General features: G+C 33.2%; 3 protein-coding genes across 3 annotated transcripts; 1 reads left to right on the top strand and 2 right to left on the bottom strand.

The window, feature by feature from the left end:
- Positions 1-211: 211 nt before the first annotated feature.
- Positions 212-3092, bottom strand: LOC107432358 (zinc finger AN1 and C2H2 domain-containing stress-associated protein 13). The gene is made up of 2 exons (XM_048465123.2): positions 2668-3092; positions 212-1307 (listed from the first exon to the last, which is right to left on the bottom strand). The coding sequence occupies exons 1-2, from the start codon at positions 2764-2766 to the stop codon at positions 525-527; spliced, it is 882 nt and encodes a 293-aa protein (XP_048321080.2). The 5' UTR covers positions 2767-3092; the 3' UTR covers positions 212-524.
- Positions 3093-5125: 2033 nt separating this feature from the next.
- Positions 5126-6763, bottom strand: LOC107432395 (small ribosomal subunit protein uS5w). The gene is made up of 2 exons (XM_016043522.4): positions 6015-6763; positions 5126-5553 (listed from the first exon to the last, which is right to left on the bottom strand). Exons 1-2 carry the CDS (start codon positions 6675-6677, stop codon positions 5395-5397), a joined length of 822 nt encoding a protein of 273 aa, XP_015899008.2. The 5' UTR covers positions 6678-6763; the 3' UTR covers positions 5126-5394.
- A 955-nt stretch (positions 6764-7718) lies between these two features.
- On the top strand, positions 7719-8694 carry LOC107432379 (uncharacterized). Its single transcript, XM_016043503.4, has one exon. It carries the CDS (start codon positions 8057-8059, stop codon positions 8396-8398), a length of 342 nt encoding a protein of 113 aa, XP_015898989.1. The 5' UTR covers positions 7719-8056; the 3' UTR covers positions 8399-8694.
- The last annotated feature ends 1605 nt before the right edge of the window (positions 8695-10299 follow it).

The following is a 10299-nucleotide window of genomic DNA, read 5'->3' as shown; positions in this document are numbered from 1 at the left end:
TGTTCAATGCGTAATAATTGTAATAAATAACTGGGAAAATGTTTGTCTTAATAATTTAGTATATCCTGGAATGCCAAAAGAATATTTGGTAAACCGACACTAAGGTTACCATATTCATCTTCCATTCAAACAAATTTTTACACCGGAAAATCTTAGATAACAATGTCCTAATGAAAAGAGGACACCAAAAGAAGAAAAAAATAAAATAAAATGAAAGCAAAAACCTGAAAATGGTATTTCTGTACTCCAACAAAACAAATTCAACGTTCGTTTTCCATGTCCGACTATGAGCAGCCGTACAACTCATACGAGCAAATGATTCACGAGCTAAGTTTTGACTTGAACAATTGATTCAAGCATGCAACAAGGAATCATGTTTGGTTATATTACAATTAGAAACACAAACAATTTGCTGGCTGCTGAAAACATTTTTGCATTTGGCAGCATTAAAACCACATATGATATGTGCAACAAGAAGTACAATTAACTTTCCCCAAAAGTAAAACCTGTTTTGTCATCAAAATTTACGCTTTTGAGGTACCACCATGATCTCTCTCAACGTGTTCTACAAGTGATACTGGATCACGAAATCCTCGACTGCACTTGGGGCAAACATCAATTGTCACTTTCTTTCCTCCAGCTCGGTTGCCACCCCTTTCATGGACTTTCTCCACGTGCTCCACCAGAGTTGTTACAGAAGAAAATTTGGCACCGCATTGAGGACACTCTTCCTTTTGGCCATTTCTACTCCCACTGCTACTGCTCTGCGCCATACCATCCCTTGCAATCTGCCACTTTTCGCTAATTTCATTGCTCAATTTAGTGACGCTTGCTTCAGCAGAGGCTCGAACACTTGAAGCAGCATTAAGAAAACTTGTAGCCCACTTAGGTGAAGAAGCAGTCAGAGGAGCTCTGTTGGAGTTTGGATCTTCTTTCTTACTTCTACTTAAAAGGCCCATAAATGGGAAACTTGGTTCAGGTTTCTTGGGTCCTGGACATTTGTGGTCAGGTCCAAACCGATGCTTCAGACAGTGGTCTACCAAGCAGTCCCTACACTTTATTGTGTTTGAGAATGTTAGGATGTCCTTACAGCCAGGAACAGGGCATTTTTTCTTCTTTGTGACTTTCTCATAATTTGATGGGTCGCAGTCGGTGTTAACATGTCTCTCCCAAGTAATATTTGGGTCTTCATCAGGAATTAGACGAACTCCTTTAGCACAGAGAGGACAAATGACCACGGTGACATCTTGTTTATCAGCTTTTGGACAACTATGCTTAATGTAGCTTCGATGCTCCAAACAAAATACCTGTAACAAATTTCACATACATTATCAGCATAAATCGAACATCTGTGTACAACAATGAAGGAGATGAAATGCACTTTCATAATAAACATATCACCAATCCCTTCTCAGCAGACATGACATACATCACCCATTGCAAAATATACCGAAGTACAGCTTAATAAAAATAATTTCAACAAGGAAAGTTTCAATAAATTTGAATTTTCTTTCCATTATAGCAAGTATTTTACAAATGAATTGGGACTCATGGTAAATACAAGGCCAGCTGTTCCAGAGAGAGAGAGGATTACATGTTTTCAATAAATGCACATGTTAAAATTATGAGGTTCCTATAACATAATCAAAGCGACAATAAATTTATTTTAAAACTCAATTGAAAAAATTACCACAAATTTTATCGTTGGAGCATCAAGGTTGAAAGGACATTTCACTATTAAAACACCCAAGATTATACTCCAAATACCATTACACACTGCTTTAAGCATAACAAATTGCATTGGTGTTAACCACTAAATAAAACTTTAACAAGGTTTCAATGCTTACCAAATGACTAAAAGCTAATAAGCATCATAAAAAAGTTTGCTAAAGCATGACCATCTTGATCAACATTTTTTATGCAAAAGCAAAAGATTGGAAAGGGCCATGCTAACTCAAGATTCGATTATTATGGTTCTATTATAAGAGAGGCCTTAATTAGACATATATTAAACAATGGCCTTAATATATTGAAATTATGCTTTAACTCAAACTCGTCAAACTGAAGCTAAAATATCTTTATAATCTTATTTTAAAAAGGAAAAAGAAAAATGGCACTTTGATTATCCATTTTGCAATTAGTTTGTGCAACAACATCTGCATAAAAGATCTCTGTCAACTTCTATGGTACTGAGAAATTATGGCATAATTAAAAGCTACATTTACTTCTTTGTTGAAGCTTAAAATGCTAAAAGCTAAAATTTCAAGTCAAAGTTTTATATCAATTTGGGCACCAAATTATAAAATTCAGGGTAAAACCCAGAACTATATAGGGGGCCAAAGTGATTGGATCATTTTGCTTTCGCTTTTGGCTTTCCTCTTTGCGCCCCACTAATGAACAATAAAATATTAATAGCCATTGAATTCTTCTTCTTCATTTCTAATTTGGGTAATCAAGCTTTTCCGCAGCAGATTCAATTGCAAAAAAAAAACAAAACCAAAACCAAAATTCTGATGAAGGAAAAAGTAAAACCCAAAAGCAAATCTGAAAACATATTCAATGCAAAAAAGCAGACCATAAACAATAACCCAGAAAACTCAATATAAGTATATAAAACGTGTTCAAAAGACATAAACATATATGAAAGAAGGGAGAAACTGGGTATACCTTGTTGCAGCGATCGCAGGAGAAGGGCAAAAAATCGATCTGTTTGCAATCTTCGACAGTGCAATGCTTTCCCAGATCTGGAAATTCCGGAGTTCCCATTGAAAACTCAGTTCCTCCCAACCCAGAAAACGAAATAAAAATAAAATGAATAATTAAAAAAAATTGGTGAAAATTCAAAATGAAAATCGAGCTAAGCGGAAGAACTAGAGAATAGAGGCTGAAAAAGAATTTAAAATCCCGGGTTTTAATGCGTGATATGGGAATTCAACGTCTGGAGCTCTATTTCTTCCGCGGATATATGAACAGAGAGATAGATGGATAGAGAAGACGACCAAGAAAAACCGCGGAATACAAAGTCCAGATGATGAGTCGTTGAAAGTCGCCCCAAATTCCTGTAAATTTTCTCCTTATTATTGTTTTGTTAAATTATTTAAATTATTAGTTTCATTGCAGCTTATTGCCCACGATATAAAAATTTAAAATTAAAAAAAAAAAAAAAAAAAACGTATTATTTCCCATTTTAGTATTCTATAAATAAATTGAAACATCATTTAACAAAATAAATAAAATAATATTTTCTGTTTCTTTTGTTTTCCACAAAAAAAATAAAAATAGAAAACAATGTCACAGAACATAACAGTCTAAAACCCCTCTCATGTGCATTAAAGTTTTAAAATATATTTTCTAAATTTGGACTTAAAAAGATTATTATTTATTTATATTTGGTTCTATTTATTTATATATGCAAGTCTTTAAATCAAATTAACACATTGATTAACAACACTAGCACTCTACGTTCAAAATCAACACATATACATATACTGTATTTTATTAGATAAAAGATTAAATAGGTTTATCAACCTTTAAATGCAGTTATTGAATCTTTATTAATATTAAATCTATAAAACAAAAATCAAAAATTCACAAGCAATGCTTAATGACATATTTCTTTTTAATTTTCCATTTTTAGAATTTCATCGAACAAATATTATATAAGAGATTAAATGGGTTTACTCAATCTTTAAACATAGCTATTTAATCTTTATGAATATTAATTCTACAAAACAAAAATCAAAAATTCAAAAGCAGTGTTTAATGAGCATTTTTTTATTTTATTTTTAATTTTTAAGATTTCATAACAAATACCATATATGCCTTAGGCTTTAATCACTGTATTATATATATCATACTTATTAACATATGACTTATTTCCCAATTTATATATTATTATTATTATTATTTTTTAATTACTCTGATTTGCCCTCAATCAAGTATCTCAAATGTCAAGATTCTCAATTAAGTGCTTCCGGATTCAAAATTTTCGATTGAATGCCTTCATGCTACATAATTACTCTGCTCTCAATCAATCAATTATCTCAAATTTCAAAATTTTCAATTAAGTGCCTCAGGATTCAAAATTTTCAATTGAATGACTTCATGCTACATTCTAATTTCAATTTTTTCAGTTAAGATTCTCAATTTTAATTTTTTCTTTCATTATGGATAAAAACCTAATAAAAATTTTGTCCAAAATAAATATCTTATTATAAGTTCAAAAATATTATTAACTTATAATATTAAAAAGTAGATAAAAATCCCCACCGTAAAAGTTAAATATATAATGCCCAATTTAGATAAAATAAAAATTAATAATTACCATTTAAAAAATTATTGAAAATGGAAATCTGATTTGGGAACAAATGAAAATTCAGGCACTTAATTTTAAAAATAAAAAAGAATAAAATAAAACTTGAGGCATTTAATTGAAATAGGGAGAAAACTAAAGGATCCAAAAATTTGGTTGACTCTTTCAAAAATCAAAATACTATCTATTTCTAGTCATTTCGAGACTGCATATATTAATTTTGGCCCAAAACACAAAAACAGTATGTTATAAACAGAGAAGTCCGAATTAGGAGAATTCCAATTTTTTTTTTTCCCAGAAAACCCAAATAAGATTTTCCACTAGGATATAACATCTAATCTCTATGACCTTAAAAACTTTCAAATCTTATCATTTCTTGCAAATTTGAAAGCAAAAGGTATCTATACTTTGATTTGAAAATTCACGTAAATCATTACAAAAATTAAAACCAATATTATGAATTTTTTTCAGAGCACACACATCAAAATTTCTTCCCTTTTTTTTTTTTTTTTTTTCCACGAAGTAAAACCATGGAAGAGTTTCGTGAGCCAGAGTAACAGAACAAAGAGTGTCACTTCTTTGACGAAGCTTCCCTCTCTAAAAGGACCAAAACTTGGTTGTCGTATGCATTATAAACCAAACAATGGAGTCCCTTCTTGCGAAAAACACCTCCAAGGAATATCAATTATAATCTTATACAAAATCAATACATTGAAAGCTAACAACCTCAAATACTCTTTATCTAATTCAAACAAAAAGTTTTACTAATCCAACCACTCAAAAACTTCAAGTGGGAATTTTAGGACCCAAAAGGATAAGAAGAAATCTTATAGCATAAAATTATAAATACCGTCCAAAAACGAAAGCTTAAAGTCATTTCAACTCAAAAACTTAGATTAACAGTAAACCCAAAAAAAAGATATAACAAAATTTAACAGCAACAAAAATAAAAAATAAAAATAAAAACATACCATCTCTTATGAAAGGGAAAAACATGATTAACCAGGCTAAGAAATGTCCCCTAGATCAAACACAATTTCATTCTAATGCTCTGACAATGCTTGAATGAATCGCAGTAACTCTTAAGCCTCAATCCTCTCAGAAGCCTCGATAAGAAGTTTCCCAACTGGCTTACCCAGTAGATCTGTATGCTCTTGGAATGGTGATTTTGTGAACCTGGTCTCCTTCCAAAACTCAGGCGTAAGGAATCCATAGGTCTTCAGCAAACAATCAAATGTTGCCTGTATATGGGAAACAATCATAAACCATCAATTTACACTTGGCAAATCATATTCATCCATAGCATTCAAATCAAACACAAGTTGGTCCAATACACTATACACAGTAATATATGTATCCATCAATCCCATAGCACAATTAAACCGGTCCAATGCACCATACAGAGTAACCTATATTTACACTTTGCAATTCATATTCCGCACTATACAGAGTAACCTATATTTACACTATGCAATTCATATTCCGCACTATACAGAGTAACCTATTACCCAAATAATTTCTATATATAAATATGTATATGTGTATATTTCAATCTCATAGCACAAACACAAAAAAGTAAATTTGGTCCAATGCACTATACAAAGTAACCTAATTTATCCTAACAATTTTATACATATATGTGTTTATGCATATTCCAATCTCCGAGCACAATTAACAAAAAACCAAGTGGGAAAGACCAAACCTTGACAAAGTTTCCCAGAGTCTTGGTAGAGCCCCTGGAGGATGTGAAGACGTCTTCAATCCCAGCGAACTGCAAGACCTTCTTCGGAACCCTAGCGGCAACGATTCCCGCACCACGAGGAGCCGGAACCATCCTAACGGTGACCGAGCCACACTTACCGGTGACCTTGCAAGGCACGGTGTGGGGCTTTCCGATCTTGTTACCCCAATAACCCCTCCTCACCGGTATAATCGAGAGCTTAGCAAGGATGATAGCCCCACGAATAGCGGTGGCGACCTCCTTGCTGCATTTGACTCCGAGACCGACGTGACCGTTTCCGTCTCCGACGACGACGAAGGCCTTGAACCGTGTCCTCTGTCCGGCTCTGGTCTGTTTCTGCACTGGCATGATTTTCATGACCTCGTCCTTCAAGCTGGGACCGATTAGGGTATCGACGATTTGGTGCTCCTTGACGGGAAGAGAATGGAGGTAGATCTGTTCGAGGGATGTGATTTTTCCTTCCTTCACCAACCTTCCGAGCTTCGTGACTGGTACCCATTTTTCCTCTTCCTCACGTCTTCCACCTCCACGGCGACGACCACCGCGGCCGCGATCCCCAACGCGTCCGCGTCCGCGTCCGAATCCTCGGCCGAATCCGCCGCGCTCGCCGCCTCTCTCAGCCATTGTCGTTGGTGGTGGTTTGGGTGGTGGCAGTGAAGGAGTTGAATACAGAGGCTGCTGTGAATGGCGAAAAGGATGAGAAGACGGCTCGAGAGAGATAAATAAGAGAAAAACCCTACCCTAATACGGGTTTCTAAATGATTGGATCTGGGCCTTTAAACCCAACAACCCTCACTCTCTCTAGTCCTTTTGCCTATTCCTTTCGTTTTGGGCTTTCGCTAATCATATTGGGCCTCTAGAATATGCTTGTTTTAGATATACATTTGGGTATACCGTTAGGTCCACTTGGATTTCTATATTATTAAATTTTTTTTTTTAATCTATATTATTTTTTTGGATAAAATATATATTTTTTTGAAGAATTTTTTAGAAAGATTTCTATATAATTGATAAGTTCCATGAAGAAACTATTGCCAGAAAATTAATTGAATTAGAGGTTTTATTGAAATGTCTTTGTTACTGGTAGATTTACTCTGAAATTAATCTCAAGTCCTTGCTGCTTGATAAGAGATATTTTACTTTGCTACAAAATTAACTACTTTGCTTGCATTCTTAAATCTTAACAATAAAGGTGTATTCTTAACAATAAAGGTTTTATTTGATTAGTATTACCACATAGAGCTATGTTCTTTCTTTTTCCTTTTTTTTTTTTTGTAGTTAAAATAATAAAAAGAAAAAGAGTTAAATATCTGGCTTATAATTTCGCAGATATGCAGGAGCCGAGTACTCGGCTATGGTTATTTTTCTTTTTTTTCATGGTAGAAAGCAATAATAGACTGGGAAAGTTTCGAGAAAAAAAACAAACAAATTTAATGTGGTTCTTGGGTTTCCCATATGAACATAACATAAACATGTGATATCAGTAAGGACAAATTGGGAAGCGAAATCAAATATATCTGCACTGGGGTTGTGGCAGATGTAATCAGAAGACACACATCTGAATACTGACATACTTTTCAAGCACCCTCTCAGAAAACCTTTTTATATTTTATTAATAAATAAACTAAGCTACCCAAAAACCTTTAATTTTATTAAAATACTAGGCTACCCGAAACCACACCACCTTAGATTAAAAAAATAAATTAACAAAAATATCCAAAGTAGAAGTAATCAAAAGAATATAAACAAAATAATCACGGAAAGAAGATCCAAAGTACCAAAAGTAAGACCGACAATAATTTCATTTTTCAAAAACCACCTATTTCACTCTTTTTTCTCTGTGTCTCTGCATTTTTCATCTCCATAGGCAATTATTTATTCCCCATTGTCATCTCTTAACGGTCTTCAAAGCATTTAAGGTTTATCTCATATTTTTTTTCCCCCAGCCCCATGTTTCTTCTCCTGGTGTCATTTTGAGCAGCAAAAAAAGTTGCTTCATCTTCATGATCATAGCAATGGGAACTTCAAATACAAGGCTAAACGAACAGCTTTATCCTCTAGTTGTTGGTCCACCACCAGCAACAGTGGCTAAACCAGATGCTCATAGATCCATAGAAACACTGGTTGTGGTGTTGGCAGTGATCACTATTGTTGGTGTCATTGCAGGGATCATAGCTCGTTTATGTGGTGGGAGACATCTTGGTGGAAATGGAGAGCATGATATAGAAGGTTGGGTTGAGAGGAAGTGTAGAAGTTGCATTGATGGTGGTGTTCCAGCTCCAGCTCCTCCTCCTCCCGCTTCTGAAGATTCAAAACCAGCAGAAGCAGAACAAGCAAAGAAGTAAAACATATATATATATATATATATATATGAACATGGATGATCATGAGGATGATATAATATGGTAGAGGCCAGTGTGTAGCAAACAAGTAGAGCTTTTAGTCCAAATTATCTATAAGAATGCTTTTGCACAGCAGAGTAAAGCTGAAGTCTTATATATGTGCTTTGCAGGTAGGATTTATATAAATTTTTAAGTTTCGATCAAAGTAGAGATTTACGGTGTAAACTAATTTTAAATGTTCCCTCTATTTCTCAAATGAACTAGTAATCATTAAATATTTTCAATATTTCTTTCTTTTATGTGTTAATGTTCATTCAAAATTTATATCTTGTAGTATAATCCTGTGTATCAGAAATCCCACTTTGAAATTCTTCAAGGTTTATTTAGAACTTGGATTTAGTGGGAAAACAAATTTAACATATTTTCATGAGAAACTCATACTTGTAGATCACATTTGCAATTTTTTTTTCCCTCAGTTACGGATGTTAGGTACTTTTTCTTTATCTACAATGTTCTGCTTAGCAAATTAATGGTGAAAAACAGGACTTATTTTGTGGATTACAAACTTGATACATAATTTAAGTTGTTTTCCCCTTGAAGCAATCTGAAACTTTCTTATTTTGTTTATGGTATTTCATAATTTGAAACTTTGTAATTGATGTAATATAGCATGTCATGTCATTGATGAGAACACGAACATGAACATGTTGGGTTGGCCTTCACTTGCAAAATCATTTCTTTTTAGAGGACTTGTTATCATAACGCATCATTGCTGCCAGCACGTCTTGTTGGGTTTGTTTATTTGGCATATCTCCCATTTGCAAAGGACTCCTTAGCATCTTAACCGTTAAAAAAAGAAAAATAAAAAAGGAAAAAAACAAGGGGGGGTTAGAATATTGTTCCAATTCTGCACTCTACGAGATATGTTGCTTTTCCAAAAGCTAGTCTTTTTTGCAAGCTTTCAGTTCATGTGTCATTGATTTCAAAGCAACGGTTAATTTTCAACACTAACCGTTGCTAACTTTTACCCCCTGTTTTTCTTTTCCATTTTTTTTTTCCTCTAAAAAGATATTAAGGTAAAAAAAACATAAATGCACTTTAATACACTAAACTTTTAGGATTCTACAATTTAGACACTAAACTTTGAAATTGTTATTTGAATTCTCAAGTTTTAAACTTTGTACAAATTGATCCTTTTACAAATGGACCATCTACATGCAACAATGTAAACATTTTTAATTGCTCTTTAGTATTTTTAATTTTCATATTTATGCAATTTTTATATCCTCAACTTTATTAATATGTATTTTGATACCTTTAATTTTTAGATTTGTACGAAAACATGCTTGAAAATACCTAGCTGCAATTTGCTTTTTGCTATACCAAAACCTTCAACCAAAACATGGTAGCAAATATCATCCCCATTTTCCTTCATTCAATTTGTACACTCTACAATACGTGGTTTGGTATATTAAATGCACAAAACATAAAAATCTCCAAAACTAACCAAAGTTGAAGTTGTGTAATTTATAAAAGAATTGATAAGAGCTCTACTAAAATTAACAATTAGTGTTTTTGACAATCTGATCAGTATTTGATAAATTGTTAAAAGTTACAAAATTAAAATTTGAACGTACTTACATAACTTTATATAATCTCCAAAATAGATATGGATTATTCTTCCAATGTGGAAGGATCCCTAGCTATAGTTAATCCAGCATTATGAACCGCATGAATTTTTTTTTTTTTTCCCTTATGAAAAGTAATACCAAGGTAGCCAGCTGGTTTGCTACCACTATCAATCTTTGTCCATTTTTCATGACTAGATTTTTCAAAATTCCAATTTTCTTCCATTCTTAACAACACCCAAATGGACTTATTAAGACACACAACAATTTTTTTCA

Source organism: Ziziphus jujuba, chromosome 11 (assembly GCF_031755915.1).
Source record: "Ziziphus jujuba cultivar Dongzao chromosome 11, ASM3175591v1".
Classification (NCBI taxonomy): Eukaryota; Viridiplantae; Streptophyta; class Magnoliopsida; order Rosales; family Rhamnaceae; genus Ziziphus; species Ziziphus jujuba.
The sequence above is the reverse complement of the archived record's forward strand: the minus strand, read 5'-3'. Positions and strand labels throughout refer to the sequence as shown.

Bases quoted from the DNA above. Each gene is read 5' to 3' on its own strand.
- LOC107432379 (XM_016043503.4), top strand. From the start codon at position 8,057: ATGATCATAGCAATGGGAACTTCAAATACAAGGCTAAACGAACAGCTT.
- LOC107432358 (XM_048465123.2), bottom strand. From the start codon at position 2,766: ATGGGAACTCCGGAATTTCCAGATCTGGGAAAGCATTGCACTGTCGAA. The intron at 1,308-2,667 runs GTATACCCAGTT...AATTTGTTACAG, and splicing joins CCTGCGATCGCTGCAACAAG to GTATTTTGTTTGGAGCATCG.
- LOC107432395 (XM_016043522.4), bottom strand. From the start codon at position 6,677: ATGGCTGAGAGAGGCGGCGAGCGCGGCGGATTCGGCCGAGGATTCGGA. The intron at 5,554-6,014 runs GTTTGGTCTTTC...TCCCATATACAG, and splicing joins CTCTGGGAAACTTTGTCAAG to GCAACATTTGATTGTTTGCT.